The sequence below is a fragment of the Sphaerodactylus townsendi genome, linkage group LG03 (assembly GCF_021028975.2).
Source record: "Sphaerodactylus townsendi isolate TG3544 linkage group LG03, MPM_Stown_v2.3, whole genome shotgun sequence".
NCBI lineage: Eukaryota > Metazoa > Chordata > Lepidosauria > Squamata > Sphaerodactylidae > Sphaerodactylus > Sphaerodactylus townsendi.
Window position 1 is genome coordinate 102,664,242 of NC_059427.1, and position 16,676 is coordinate 102,680,917.

General features: G+C 44.3%; 1 protein-coding gene across 1 annotated transcript in view; it reads right to left on the reverse strand.

Annotated features, from left to right (window-relative positions):
• TENM2 (teneurin transmembrane protein 2) overlaps window positions 1–16,676 on the reverse strand; it is a 1,113,792-nt gene that overhangs the window by 553,906 nt on the left and 543,210 nt on the right. The window contains exon 6 of the mRNA XM_048487386.1: window positions 15,186–15,269. Coding sequence (XP_048343343.1) covers window positions 15,186–15,269 — 84 coding nt within the window. The remainder of the gene's footprint in view (window positions 1–15,185; window positions 15,270–16,676) is intronic.

The following is a 16,676-nucleotide window of genomic DNA, read 5'->3' on the forward strand; positions in this document are numbered from 1 at the left end:
CCCCTCCCACGCACATGGTGGCACCGACAAATCCCCAACCCCCCTCGGTGACCCAGCCAGAGGATCTCTGTCTTCAATGGATTCAGCTTCAATCTGCTCTGCTGCAACCAACCAGCAACCGCCTCCAAACAATGCTGTAGAGCTGCAGGGGCAGTGACTACTCCCCCCTCAATCAACATAAGGGCAGATAGGGCTGAGTGTCAATCTGCATATTGAGTGACAAAATCAGCTAAAGCTCCCGTACCAGCAGCTGAGCTAAAGGAGTCGCATATAGATGTATTAAATAACAGGCCAGGGGACAACAGTGCCCTCTGGGGTACACACGCAATGAAGCCGAGGAGGCACTTCCCAGGAGGCGTGAGCCCTGCACCGCACTTGCTTGACTCACAGAGTCCCAGAGAAACGAGAGACAATGGCTCCACTGAAGGACAGTGTCACACTGTAGCCACCCCAGAAAGCGGCCAGAAGCCCCGGTGGGCGGGTCAATATGAAGTGCGTGGAAACCACATCCAAGCGCTGTGGTAAGATCTAACAATACCAGCAGCACCGATCTGCCTTGATCAAGCTACTGCATCACATCTGGAGGCTGATATCTGTGGCAGCGGCGAGAACTGTCTCTCCATCCCATGCCCAACCACGGAAGCCGGACTGGAAGGGATCAAAAGCCCATGCGTCCTCCAGAAAGCCCTGAAGCTGCTCCAACACCACTCTCTCAATTACCGTCACCACAGAAAGCAGAGAAAAGATTGAAGCAGGAGTGGTGAATCAGATCTCTAGGATCTAACAATGGTCTTTTCAAGAGTGGGTGGCCCACCGCCTCCTTCAACCCATCCGGAAAAACTCCTTGCTCACAGGAGCTATTGATGATATTCAACAGATGGGGGTGTAGCTCCACTTGGCACATTTTAACAAGCCATGAGGGGCACTGATTCAGAGGACAGGTAGTAGGTCTAACAGCAGCCAGGGCCCTGTCAACAGCGGCTTCAGAGAACAGGGAGAACTGGGCCAAACAAGGGCCTGAAGGCGGCAAGGGAGCCTCCAGTTCACTAATTGTGTCCAAGGTGGTGGGAAGATCCTAGCGGAGCGACACAATTTTATCTGCAAAAAAGCTCATAAAAGCCTCACAGCTAACAGCCAATTGAGAATTTGTAGAAGCCCCAGGTATTGAGGTGAGAGACCGAATAATACAAAATATTTGTGCTGGGCTAGAGCTAGCAGATGCGAGAGAGGACGAAAAGAAAGCTCTCTTCGTCTCCTTCACCACCATCTCATAGGCCTTCATAAACATCCTATAAGATGTTCATGCAGCTTCGTCACGAGATTTCCTCCACACTCGCTCTAGACGTCTGAGCTCCCACTTCATACAATGCAGCTCCCTGGTATACCAAGGAGCCAGCCGCGTGCGGGGGTGCAGAGGTCAAACAAACAAATACAAATACAATACCTTTAATGGCATATAAAAAGTGGTAAAATACAAATTAGGTTAAAACCAATTGACTAAAATTTACACAAAGGTTGTTAGGACTTGACAGTTAGATCACCAAAATCTACTTGACAGCTTGGCTGATGCAATCCTCCACCTTTCACCTAGTTTCAGTGGGTGATGCAACCATGACTAAGCACATCTAGTGTGATTGCATCACTGCTCCCTGATTGGTTGAATGTCTCTATATATGTATGCACAGAACAGTTTGGTCTCACGCGTGCTTTGATCATCCAGTTGCTGCGCTGCACTCTGTCAGACTACTTTGCTTTTGGAAACAAGGAATAAAACCCTTCTGTTCTTTGAAGTGAACAACGCATACAGGTTCCCAGGTGTTTTCTTTCCTCAACCGCTTCCTGTTACCACGACCGCTGCTGTTAGTGGATCCTTTCTCAAAAGGTTTTAATCCAAGTACTTTGTTTAGTAAAACCTGGCAACTAATTCGTGAAGTAGTGGATGATATCACTAAGGCAAGTATGAAACTATTTCCTTGTCTGATCTCACTGAAAATTTCTTCAAGATGGCCTCGAGAAAAAGCAACCGATAGACTGCCAAATCTTTACATTGAAGGAGCATGTGTTCAGTTGTTTCGGGTAGGCCCGCTGCGCAGGAACAAGTCCTGTTCTCCTGTGGGATGCCATGATATCTGCTTACTCTTGTTTGGGCAGTCGGTAGCACGATAAGCCGAAAGCAAGCATAAAATATTCCACGGAGATGTGGATTGATTAGTTACTCTAGATATTTAAAGCCATAAAACCCGGCAATGGTGGTGAAATGTGGAGAACAAGTTCCCCGTGCTCCAGCTGTGAGAAGTTGCCCTTCAATGTCAAGAGAGTACGTTGTTTCAAAACTCCAGAAAGCCTGTCTTTTAAGATCCAGTCAGTAGGAGTTGGTCAAAAGATACACCTATGTTGTTTATTTGATTGATAATTTTGGTGTGCCAGGTGGAGTGGAAGTGGTCGCTTAACAGAAGATATGTCAGACTGCCCGGGAGGGCTCTAAAATGAAGGCGAAGCCAGTATTTAAACAAAGAAAGCCAAACCCGGGAAAAAATCGTCTTGGCTCCGGTTTCTAAACAAAGAACTTGATACGTGACTGAGTTTGGAAGACCCAATAAACGACGAAAAAACAAAGAGGGTGCAGAGGTCTCCTGGGAGCAACAACCTCAATGGCATCGGAGAGCCGGGAGTTCCAGTCCTCCACCTGCTCATCGAGGGTGCCAGTGGGTTCAGGATCCCGCAGAGCATTTAGGAATCCAATAGGATCCAGAAGTCTCCACAGGTGGGCATAAATTAGCCCATCACCTATGTTGGTGCAGAAAGTCCATCTGTACCTTCAGGGCATAGTGGTCGGACCATGGCACTCTATCAATAGAGGATACAACCGTATCAACCCCTGAACCAAAGACGAAATCCACAGTGTGACCGGCCTCATGGGTGGGGCCAGAATTTACCAAGGAGAGGCCCAGCGTTGCCATGGATGACACCAGGTCCGCAGCCACTGCACATGAGGCGTGTCGAAATGGACGTTGAAGTCGCCCAAGACTATGAGTCTGGGAAACCACAACGCTCAGTCGGCCACCACCTCCAGCAGCTGCGGCAGGCTGTCCCGGTGCACTAAGCGACCGGTACACCAAGAGGACAGCCAACCTCTCCATAGCCAACCATTCCAGACTGACACACTCCACACCGGTGATCCCTGGGACAGGGACAGCCCTGAAGGGGATAGAATCACAGATGAACATAGCTACTCCTCCCCCCTGGCCCTGTGTTTACGATTGGTGGAGGCATGCGAAACCTGAAGGTGTGACCTCGCCTAAGGCAACAGTCTCGCCCTCTCGCACCCAGGTTTTGGTCATGCAAGCCAGGTCAATCTGCTGGGCCCCGAGAAAATCCCGGAGCATCGCAGTCTTGTTGTTTATAGACCTGCCGTTTATCAACACCAACAATGAAGCAGGGGACTGCTGAACCCAACCACCTTCGTTCCTCGGGATAGGTCGGAGGTCAGAAGACAGACGAGCAGAACCACATCTCATCCGTCTTCTCTCATATGGCCGCCGCCTACCATCATATATACCCCGTCCCACCAATACTGGAATCCCCAGCCCCAAAAGTGGCGCCCCATAGGCCTACAATCCTCCCCTACTTATAAGCCCACTAAATAAAACTACTAAACAGCCCTACCTAGCCACTAGCTAACCTAACCTAACCACTAACCAGCAAGCCCAGCAGGCTCAGCCTTTCCACTAACTAGCAGCCCAACTAACAAACAAGCAAGACTGAGCTCAAACAAATAACATCCACAGCAACCTACTTCCCAGCCAACACTAGCCAATCAGTGATTAACATAAATTCCTACCCACTAACTTAAAACTACAGCCACAGCCAATAACCTAACCTAACCTACACTACACTACCCCTCAAGCTATAGACTGAACCAAACCACAGGGGGGAAAAACAGCTAGATCTGCTGAAGTTCATTTGATACAGCTCACCACGCTCTCACCAGTGGGGCTGTAGTTGTTTTCCAATGAAAGTCAGTTATTTTGCAATGTAAGTCAGTCAGTAGCCAGGGCCAAAGCCCTGCGGAGGGCAGAAAAACCCATGTGGAACCAGGAGAGGGCGCCAAATAGATGTCAATGGGGAGCTGCTGCCACCAGATCCCCGCGCCCTCTAGTGGACGAGATGGTACAAATGCCATGAAGGAAGCAGAGCCCAGGACTCTCACTAATCGGCTCGCTGCCCGCACAACCACCGCCAAGCCCGAAGGGAGATCCCTTGAAGTCAATGAGCCAACAGTGAGGAGGTAGTGTGGGTGCTTGGGGGGGGGGCTCCTGCCACCAGCCACTCCCACCAGATCTTCAGTATACTGCTCCACACCCGCAATCCTCCTCCTAGAGGTTCAGCCCACACAGCCCTCTCACCGCCGGCACACTGAACCCAGATGAAATGGTGTAATGGATGACCTGCAAAGAGTCTCTACTTCTTCGTTCCATGATAGAAGTCACCAGTGCCTCCCGACGTCTGCAAGGCCCCGGGCCCTGGCCATCTGACCTCCAGCCTCTGTTCCCACCGCATACACTTTCCAAACAGCCCCACGGCTGCAGCCGGCTACGCCCGTCTCGGCTCAGTAGCCCTAGCCGCCCCAGAGTCGATTGCACACTCCTCAGTTCCTCGGCTGCCCAGGACCCGGTAGGTGCTGTCAAGTCCCAGTACAAAGCTGGTAGGTCCCTCGGGTCTCTGCCGCAGACCCCGTTGTAACAATCACCAAGGCCTCGGGAGGGGGGAAGCTGCCCATCTGCAGCATTAGGTAACAACCGGATGGAGTTGATAGAGCAAGGAGGCAGGGACAAGAAGGCAGGGGAGCTCATACGAGCATCAGCCCCAAAATTCTTACTTGCACAGAAATAGCCAAGTTCTTACTTGCACAGATTCTCCCTAAGTGCCAACCCGTTCACCATAGAAGTGGGGGGAAAGCTAAGGCTAAAAAGACTAAAAAAAACTAAAAATGAGGGTTTCTAAAAGCTTAATGTAGCGGAGCTCTGCAAAGGAGCTCTGTCTCAGACGCCATCTTGGTTGTGTCATCACCTCAGCTTTCTGTACAACTATAGTTTCTGGACAGATTTCAATGGCAGCTCTACAGTGCACTAGAGTGATCTATATTACCAGGGCATGCTATTTCATGCCCAGAATGGCTGCAACCAGGTCACCACACATAGTTGGGGAAAGGTGCTTTCAGTCACCACTACTACCTGTTTATCCAACAGTAGGCCTTGATCCAGCAGCATCCCCCAGCTTCAAACCTGTTCTGTTAAGAGGAGTACAGCCCCATTCAGAACAGAATATATCCCCATTCTTGGGTCAGACCTTTACCTAACCAATAACACCTCACTAATAATAACACCCCAGGGTTAAACTTAGCTTGCTCCCCTTCATCCACCCCAAGGCCCCTTCCAGGGATTTGTTCACAATGTCCACAGCTTTCCCGGGATGTGCTGGAAGCATATGAGAGAGCCAAGTGTCATTCGCATCTTGGGGCCAACTCAGCCCAAATTTCTGGATGACTTCTCCCAGAGGCTTCATATGTTTGAAAGCATGGGGTACAAGATGTAACCTTGTAAGACCCCTCTGGCCAGAGATTATAATCTAATATATTGTATTAAATGTATAATATCCTTGACCAATCTCACTGTAGTCAGACCTGAAAATTGTGCAACATTAAATCTGTTAAATGGGGAACACAGCCCAAATCCATTTTACAAGTTCAACCTCAACTGATATTTGAATCCTGATTGCTGCCCCACCCCCACAACTTAAATTCAATATATTTTATCAATGTTTAATTTACCCATAGACTTATTTCTTACAAGTAATCTATACATAGCAAGAAACACATATGACTCCAATGCTTGGCTCTAACACTTAAGGATTAATAACCCCAGGAAGAAAGCTAGGCTGAAAATCTTTCCCCTAGCATGCTAGGTTTTCATGGGTAGAAGTTTTTGATAAGATAGCTTCAAACATGAACTATCCTTCCTGAAGTAGTATAGTCCCAGGAGGGCTGTACCACACATTTTTCCATAATGCAGAAATTGCTACTCAATCATTTTGGAAAATAGCATCTTTCATATGCAATTCAATGGTTTTTCAATTGTAAGACATAAAACAGACACAGCTGTTCTTTTTCTCTGGATCTTCTCTAGTTGTTTTAAAGCCGGGGGAGGGGGACTTCAAAGCTGCACTGAGGCTCTTCATTACACATAGGCAGTCAGAGCAAAGTTAACAAGCAGTTTTAGTCCTTCAAAATCCAGGCTAGTGTTGCTACCTGGTGGCTCTGAGAACAAAGGTAAGAAGGTAGAGGAAGATGGATGTTAATTAAATCACCTCAACAAAGAACTTCAACAGGTAAGTGATAACTCACAGGTCAGGCATCGTTTAAAGAAAAAAATCCTTTCACAAAAAGAAATTACATGGGAAAAAGGTAATGAGTCAAGGCACAGATGTGGCTCTATTCCACTGAACTTATACAGATTCTTGCAAGGCAGGGAACAGTCAAGGCAAAGTGAAACTGGAACACACTAAACAAAGACACTATTCATTCCTTTTCAGCTTGATGGTTTTACCTAGTGCAGTGATGGCGAACCTTTTCGAGACCGAGTGCCCAAACGGCAACCCGAGACCCACTTATTTATCGCAAAGGGCCAACACGGCAATTTAACCTGAATGCCGAGGTTTTAGTTTAGAAAAAAATGGTTGGCTCCGAGGCGTGCGTTACTCAGGAGTAAGATTGGTGGTAGTCAGTGGCTTTGCTTTGAAGCAACCGTGCAACTCTTCCAACGGGTGAATCATGACCCTAGGAGGGTTGACTCAAAAGCAAGCCACATTACCAGCAACTGAGCTTACTCCCAGGTAAAGGATTGCGCTTTAGTTCTTCACATGAAAATCAGTGGGGGTTAACAGCGCTTAACAGGGTTACTTACACTGCTTCCCCAAAACTAGGTCTTAGGTTTAATGCTAATAATGGCCCAGTGGCCCAGTGGCCCAGGCCAGCCTAGATGTGTGTGTGGGGTGTGTGTCTCTGTTTGCGTGTGCCCACAGAGAGGGCTCTGAGTGCCACCTCTGGCACCCGTGCCATAGGTTCGCCACCACTGACCTAGTGGTTAGAGAATGTATACACTTCAGAATGTAAGTTTATTGCTTTCAGTCACCAGTGCTGTTGGTTGAAAGCTTGATTTTGTTAAGAAATGGCTAAAGCTGTTTCAATGAAAGATGCTGTCAGCTCCATCCAAACCTAGATGCAATGCTGATGCAACGCTGCCCCGCCACCTCCCAAAGGGCTTTTTGGTGGTACGAGGAGCAGGGAAAAGCCCTGACCCACCCACCCCCGCCACCAAAAAGCCCCATGGGATGCACACCACCACAAGTCAAGCATATGTCCAAGGGCCAGTGCACCATACTACCAACCTTCAATCCCAGGAGGATTGATTAAATCACCTCATTTGGGAAAATATCAGTAACCAAGTGTACGGACTTCCAGTGTCAATTGAAGTTGTCATATAAATGGGGAGGAAAGATGACTTCTGTGTGGACACTCTAACCCAAGTGGAAAAAAATGAAAATATGGTAGGAGGGAAGAGCAGCTTGAAGTCTGACGAGATCAAGCCATGGAAAAGGATTTTAATAGCAGGTAGAGAGAGAAAAGGGTAGATCTTATAGCTGCTAGTAAACAACAAATAGGAGAATATTAGTCAATGGAAAATGGAAGCAGCAGCATATAGAAATGCACATTTATGAGACAGGGAAGATCTGTAAAAGTGACAGAAAGGTGAAATCAATAACTGTCAGAAAGTTATTATTCTTGCTATTTGGAACAATAATAGGGAAACGGGGAAATACCTTGGCTTACCTAGGTGTAAAACAAACAAGCAATTCACCTAACAGACATTGAAAAAGCTAGTTTGCCCTAAATCCATCTTTAAGGAGCACCGTTACCATTTAATGGACAAGGCTAGACTTCATCAGTTAAGTATTCATCATCATTAACAATGATTAATTCATTTGCTGTTCCAGAGTCATTACAGTAACACCCTAGATATTCTACAATAATTTTACTCATTAGTGTGTTCCATTATTTCAAAGCATTAAGACAGTTTTAGTGAGAAAGCTCTTTGACTGAAGCTCTAATCTCCCTTTCTTCAATTGGCAGCCTGCTGCTTTATCTGTGACTTGCTCTGAAGTGTGCCTTTTGGTGCTTACTGGTATGATGTTTCTAAGCCTAGTAATGTCCTTCCATTACGCAACCAACAATTATAAAAGGATTGAGAAATGATATCTGATATTTCTGCAAACGTAATTTTCTCAGTGTGTAAGGTTTGAAAAAGAATTCTGGCATTGTCAAAGGCTTTCATGGCTGGAATCTACCGGATACTGTGGGTTTTCCAGGCTGTGTGGCTGTGGTCTTGTAATTTTTGCTACGGAGAGAAACATATCTTACCATGACATGCCTCTGAAGTTGCCAGCCATAGATGTGGGTGAAACATGAGCAAAAACTGCCAGACCACGGCTGCACAGTCCAAGAAACCCACAACACTCAATTCTGGGATTATTAATAGCTTTTGGATCCTATGGAAAAGAATCATTTTTAATTGAAAGTAGGATTCTCTCAGAACAGCACAGACTGGGACAATGGCATGGGACAAAACAGGAAAAAAGTTTCCAAGAAATTAAGTACTATCACACCTACAGCCTAACCTCATATTTGTTTACTTAGAAACAATCCAACTGAGTCAAATACAGCTTGCTTGGAAGTAAAAGTGCACAGAATCAAAACCTTAGCATACAATCCTCAACTGCTTAGTTGAGAACATAAGAACTAGCCTGCTGGATCAGACCAGAGTCCATCTAGTCCAGCACTCTGCTACTCACAGTGGCCCACCAGGTGCCATTGGGAGCTCACGTGCAGAATGTGAAAGCAATGGCCTGAAAAATGCATGAAATCTGTTATTTCAAAGGAAATGTGTTTATTACTGTGAAACCTTGGTACGATCCTGTGCAGAAGCACCTCTTTTAGATCTCACTGTAAACAACCAGCACAATCCAAGCGAAAGATAAGCCCTTTAAATCCTAGTAATTTTAACGGAAGAGTTAGATATGTGCTTACTAGCCATTTAAATCGATGAAAATAAGGTTTACTAGTGTTGAATTTTATCCAGTGGGATTAACCTGTGCACAGTAACAGAGAATTTCATCATTATCATCATTATTATTATTGTCATCTATGTATTACACAATACAATCTCAATATAGAAACACATTAGCATTGGTGCACATGAAAATGGAATACCCTCAACAAAACCATTTAGTCAGCACTTTTCCTAAACGTATGTCTGCATGCAGTCACCCCAAATGCATCTCTACTGTACACTAGACACATCATTAACTATTTCTGAAAAAACTTTTACAAATTGAATAAAATCACTCAGCATGAGAATATCATGGAACAAATCAACACTAACAGATGGTGTTTATTTTGCCACTGCGTGTGTGAGGAAATGGCTTTTCCTCCCCCCCTTTTTTCCCCTCCCCTTCTCAAAGCAGGTATCATAGATTTGGAGAACTTGAAAATGCCAGAGGGACATCAGGAAGAGATATCTGACATAGGGGGAAAAGATAACTCAGACTGACCTTGAGAGAGGGGTGGGCATGGGAACTGGGAACAGAGGGATGAAGTCTCTTTCTGCTGGGCCACTGAAAGGAGCAGACCCCTTGCCTGGGCTTTGGAGAGAGCAGCCATTTTTGGACCATGAGCTCACCCAGAAAGCTGACCCAAGCTTCCAGGTAATGGGAACTCTGTGAGAATTGTAACCTCCTAAATTTAAGAGCCTACCCTATTTTAACAACTGCTAGGGTATGTTAAGAGAATTTGCGTTTATATCTCCTTTGTTTTGGAAATCCTTGCTCAATCTGGTGCACTGCTAAAACATACTTGTAACCATTTTATTTTTAATAAGTACTTTTGAACCTTAGCTGTGGGGAGCAGTTCTCTGAATAGCAGGGTACCTGGATTAGGCTGGCATTTGGCAAGCAGCTTTTCCTCCAGGGCCTCCAGTCTGCCTTGAGGAACTCAGGAGAGGGGAACCAGGGGCTATACACATTGTGAAACAGACTTCCCTCTGTGATACACCTCTGAAGATGCCAGCCACAGATGCAGGCGAAACGTTAGGAACAAAATTCACCAGATCACGGCCACACAGCCCAGAAAACCCACCAGAACCAAAAAAAATTATTGTTTGGTCATGGTGGGGGAGGGTGGTTGTCTACGGGGGGCCCCGCAAAACTCAAATTCTGCCTCGGGCTCCATTCTTCCTAGCTACACCTCCAGGGTGGAATAGGGCCTGTGGGCAAAGAAAGCCCGTTCTGCCACAGCATGTGTTACAAATTGCCACCTTTTTCTTCAAAATGAGTTTCTTTAAGCTGGAAGCTTGTGTATAAAGTGCCAAATGAACTACTTTTTAAAAAATCAGCTGTTACCAACTTTCTTAAAATATGAACATTTATTTTCATAACTTCACATATTCCAGAACATGCTGCAATACACCCAAACTGGGTTTTTAAGATGCAGTCTGGTTCACTTCCCAAGCAAAGTTTGCAAATTTGTTAGTTTGTGGACCATTGGTTGCCTGTTCCAAATGTTTCTTTCTCCAATTTGATTTAAGTGTCCTTCAAACAGAAAGTTGTATCCAACACTCAGTCCAAAGAAGGTGCAAATGGATGCAAACTTTTCTCTTGTTTCCTTCCTCCCAACAGCCCTTTCTAATTATGAGGAAGTTGCTTCCCAAAGACATGAGATCTGTGGAAATTAATAGCCCCATGGGTCAGGAGCTGCGTTAAGGATGGAAAAGGTGGCAGAAACACCCAATCCTCCTTCTTTGGTCAGTGTAGTTCCAGTGATCAAATGTTTTACCCCTTTCCGGGTCCTGAATTTCTTACAATTAGAAAGGGATATGGGGAAAGGGGGGGGGGGAGATCCAGCTATGCTTAATCCCACAGACTGTTGGATCCAAACCCCAGAGCTTCTTCCTAAGATGAATCAGACAGTGGGGATAACTTACGTTTTCATCCACACTCAAACACTTTGTGGGCAAAAATTTGGTGTAACCCGAAATTATGGGACAATGAAGGATCATTCATGGGAAAATATAGAAAATGCTACAAGAGATGCCTCTGCAGCAGTTTGAAAGGCTGGCTGTATGTAAAACCTCTTCATACAACAGCTAACACACAGCAATTATAGTTCTCAGTATGTGGAACTCTCATGCTGTGAAGGCCCTACTCAGTATTGACTTCGTTGACACAACACAGATCAACTAGAGCCCCTGAAAATCAATGACCTGTTCTACAAAGTACTGTAGTGTTTTCTCTCCTCATTTCCCATAGACTCAGTGGGCTGAGACAATTGTAAGTGCACCGAGTTCCATTCTTTCAAAGAGAAACAGCATTAAAGGTATTTTTTGCTGCTTGGCACATTCGGAATGTATTGAAATAGTTCCTGGTTATTCAAAATACAGTAAAAACATAACAATGAAATACTGTCCACAGTGAAATAAAAGTCTTGCATTTACTGAGGGCCACTCCCCACTCACCATAAGCCGCGGGGTCACCTCTTTAAAAGACACGAGGAGGATGGACGTTCCCCACGTCACCAGCGCCCACTGCGCAGCTGCCTTTAATTTGCCGCTCTCCCACCTCCTTGTCGCGTGGCAAATTAGGTCCTCTGAAAAGAGCAACATTTTCAAAAACCCCGCAGGTGCCACAGGGGGGTGGGGAACCTCGGCTGTTTACGCGGGGATTCGCTCTGACGCGCAGCTTCCGGCCAATCAGGAAACAGGAACTGCCATTTTGTTTAGGGAGGGTATTCCCGTCAGAAAGTGCTTGGAAATTGAGACGTGTGCACAACAAGACGTGCCAACATTGCTCTTTTTTGCTCTTTTTTGCTCGAGCTCCACTGTTTTGCAGCTTGGCAAAGTGCTGCTGAGCACAGGGTTGTCGGCGGTGTAAACCGAAACCAATATTTACTTTCATTTTTCTGCCCAAGCAATTTGCAACAGGTAGTGACGTCAGCATGTGCAGACGTCTTAAAACAATGCGTTCAGCTTATCCAAACGAACTTTTCAGGTCAGCCAATCAAAATGGAGCCCCGCCTTCGGCTGGCTGCAACTCCCACGTGTAAATGATGCACACGCGTGCCAGCCAATCAGAACGCTCGATTGCCTCTTTGACTCTTGATGTGGAACCCCGCGCTATTTCCTGAATGGAAAATGAGTGGGGAACAAATGTCTCCGTTGTCAAAAGCCACAGAGGCTTTTCTACGAGGGGTCGCTGCGGGGTTGCACTCAGACGAGGTAAGTGGGGAGTGGCCCTGAGTCTCCTGTGTTAACTGAAAAACTTCTAGTGCCATTATCAGGATCCCACCTCAGATGGAAGACAAAAACTAATACCATCTGTCTACTGGCAGCACAAAATCCACGATACAGCCATAATTCTTGCTCCAAATTACTAGCACTGAAAGCTGACACTACTGCTAATTCTCACACCTGTGTCATTTTTATGTACAATGTGTTGTTTCCACGGTACAATATTCAACTTTTGTTATTACTGAATTAAGATTACATATGTAGACATGATTCTTTATGCACCCATCATTCCATTAGCCATTAAGAAATAAATCAAGGGCTTATATTAGACTATCCCTACAAAATAATGTGTATGCACATGCCTCAATGATACCAAAATATGATGTTAATGTTCATTACTTTTTTATTCTTATTTATACAAAGTAAGAGGACTATTCAGTTTTCCACAGTGGATGACCTAATTGTTTTTAGATTATACAAAATGTGTTAATTATAACACCAAAAGCAGCATAATGGGAAAAGTCCCCTGCCTCCCAAGAAACAGAAAAGGAGACTCCTCGGCAAATTTTAAGGGATTGAAACCAAGTAGTGATTTAAAATGGAAGCAGAACTTTAAAAAGGAAGTCACTCCTATAGAAAAGATAAGCTTGGTGAACAGTGACGATGTCACAGACATACATATTAAACAGAATTTCCCTCACTAAATTTTGTATATTACCTAGTGTTCTAATTCTTTTCTGATAACATATAATATATGGTCAAGGAAAACAGGTATGAACAGATGGTCATGCTACATGGAACTATCACTACTAATAAACCTAAGGCTATGAAGAATTGAGCATTTATAGATTGTTTAAAGGTTCATAAAAAGTACAAGGTACAGTGCTCTGGGAGATAGGTGAATTGCATGAATGTCAGTAATGCCTTTCACATAGAAAGCTAGTGTGATGAAGGAAGGTTAGGTTAGAATGTTCTTCTGTAACATGCTTGCTTTCCACATACAAAAAGGTTCTACCATTTAAAACAGTTCAGACATGTGATTACCCATTTGCATGCTGAAGTGGCACAATTTACACCAGTAAGGTGCAGTACTTAGGTGGCACAGTTGGGAGTTGGGAGACCTAGGTTCAAATTGGGAGACCTAGGTTGGGAGACCTAGGTTCAAATACCTACACAGTAATGAAGGTTGCTGAGCAGCCTTTGGCCAGTACCCTTCATGGTAAAATGGAGGAAGAGAGAATAATTGCTTTGAACTCCTTGGAAGAAGGGCTGGCTGACTAGTTAAATAAATAATGTTTATTTCCCTGTTCTCGGTAGCTGAATGTAGGCATCCTATAATATCAACATTTTAGTAAATAGCCCTTAAATATAGGCCATTTCTGCACAGTCCAAATATCCCAGGTTGAGCAAGAGAAACATCCCGGTTTGGCCAAGAAGTTTGCACAGTTCCCAATCCTAAAGCAGATTTGTCCCGCGATATTTTCCTCATCCCGAGTTTTTCAAAAACCACTCAAATGTAGATCTTTTTCAAAAATCCCATGTTGAATCGCTTCTGTGCAAAGGCCACGGGAGCAAAATTGATTTATTTTTCCCACCCCACCATGTGATCTCCCTGCCTTACATCATGTTCACCCTGCTCCAGCTCACTCTCACCAAGCGCCATTTGCTAGGTGAGCAGCAGCCAACCCAGTCCTGCACCTCCTGGCTCACATTCCCAACAGGATCCTGGGAGGGGAGAGATGGGGAAGCACCTGCCTAGCAAGATGCTCTCATTCCATGACAACCCCAAAGATCAGTCAAATGTTATTGGGAATATTAGGGGGTGGGGAGTGAGTGTCTCATAGTTTCCTGCACACCTTTAAATGTGGATGGGACATAGTGCTCTGCCCAGTATTGGTCAAAAGTTTTTACTTTGTGTAGCACAACGTGCTTGCCATGTTGTTCATTGCACCAGCTACTTTTCAAAACCAGAGAAAAGGGTGTGTGTGTCCTGCTTGGTTCTCCTGTGGTTGCTGAGGATCCATCGATCAGAAGCATTGCCTTTGGAAGGGAGGGAAGAGCCAATCAGAATGCAGCTCACTGGAGATGTTTGAGCATGCATGCTGCATCTACGTTGTGAAAAAAAAAAGCCAGGCTCGTGCAAAAGAAATTGGAGTATTTCCTCCTTGCCAACTACTACTGAGACAGAAAATATGTAACTGATCCTCTTGTTCATATTCTATCAAGACAACTGGAACATGTCATTTTAAAAGTATAGTTCCTACCTCCTAGGAGTGGGGGATATCTCATCCCCCAGTTGATCCTTCCTGCTGCTGCTCAGTTGGGTAGTGGAAGAAAAATGACAGGGAAAGGGGGGAATGGTCAGGATCTCAATATGCTGATGATGCTCTAGCACTGTCAAAACTCTATGGTTAAACCATAGCCTTTTGGCTGGATGCTAGACTATTGGTGGTGATTCATTATGTTGCTGGTGAGCCCCACTCCCCAGCAGTGAGTCCCCCTACTTCCTACTGTATGTCTCCAGTTTAAGTACTGCACCTTTTAAATGAGTTAACCAGTCAATACGTAGATTGATGCTTTTAAACCAACAGTTTAAAATAAGGAAGTCATCTAAACATTGACTAATAAACAAGTAAATACATATACAATAATAAAATAAAGGATAAGCATCAAATAAACACCACTAAGCATCCTATAAATACCACAAAACTCATCCAAGTTGGATCACACAATTAACAAAGCTTTAACTTTAGATATAGGGGTTGGAATAAAGCAAGTTGAAAACCTTACGTATTAGAGAGTTCTTTGTTTCAGCCAGCTGCTGCCAGCCAGTCTGTCTGTCTTTCAATGTCTCAGAAAGTTGCGTATGAAAATCTAAATAAAATAAAAATAAAATAAGTTTTAGAGCCAGCTCTTCATCAGCTTTTATAATCACCCACATACCCTTAGCTGGCAGATTCAGTAGGCAAGTTCTTACTGAATCACTCACCTTCTCCAACCCTTGTAATAACCAAACATTAGTGCAATTAATTAAGGCACAGTCCCAGAAATGTGATGGAAGAATTAGCAAACTGGCTTTCAGTATAATTTTAGTCTCCATGAGGACTCATCACCTTTCATATGACTATTCCAGATTCTTTGCTTCTGGAACTGCCTTTAGTTACACATTTTTTATAAATGATTAGGCTCCCAATAATAAATACACAATCAGGTTAATTTCTGCTGAATACTAATTCAATGGAGATCCAACAATTCATTGAAAAAAGATGCCGGTATTTGTACCAATTTTTTCCACTTTTTACCAATGTATTACATATGTGTACAAAGGGTGTCTCTAGAGCTCTTACAAACCATAGCAAGACATGATTCTGACAAGAGATCAAGGAGAGAGAGAAACACCATATAATGGCAATATTCACCTGAAATAAATATATTTACTTCTGGTTATTATATAAAAACAAAATCAATACAGAACATAACGTAATATCAAATAATTATATTTACATAGTTATAATCTGATCTACAACTGAAAATATGCAACAACATGAAGTATTCAAACCACATAAGACAAGTTGTTTATACACAGAAGTTGAATAGCTTAAATGTACACTAGAGTTCCACAGAAATAAACAGAACTGGGATTATTTATCTGAAATATTTGTTCAAAGATTATCATACGCTTTATCTAGGTTGTCTACATGCTATGCTTCCAAAAGAGATTATATGCCTCTTGGCTAACCACCAATTTCTTTTTCTCTCTAGCAGGTGTCTATGGGAAATACCTTTTGGATCAGTGCTGGATCTGTCTAATAGGTCCTGCCTGTTCTGAAATGGAATTGTCAATGCTGTAGAGTTGCAAGCCTCCAGGTGGAGAATATAGCGATCAGTTTCCACAGATAAAATGGCTACTTGGGGGGGGGGGGGGACTATGGCATTATATCCTACTGAGATTTCTCCCCAAACCCCACCCTCCCCAGGCACAATCCAGACTCCAGGTATTTCCCAACCAAGAGGTGGCAACCTTCTATACGGCCAACCAAAGACAAGGGCCTCTGCTCTCTTTGCATAGCTTGCAAGTGGATACAGTCTCACCCTTTTGCAGACAGACTGATAAATAGAAGCACAACACAGCTTAACTCAGAGCCGGTATCCCCACATGTTTTAAACCTGGGATTAAAAAAAAATCAACTTTAGCCTTAAAATGAGTCAACAGTTATCAATTGTTTAGTTGGACAAGGAACAATCTAGGGATGCTTGTGAAATTATCCTCACTTGAATTTT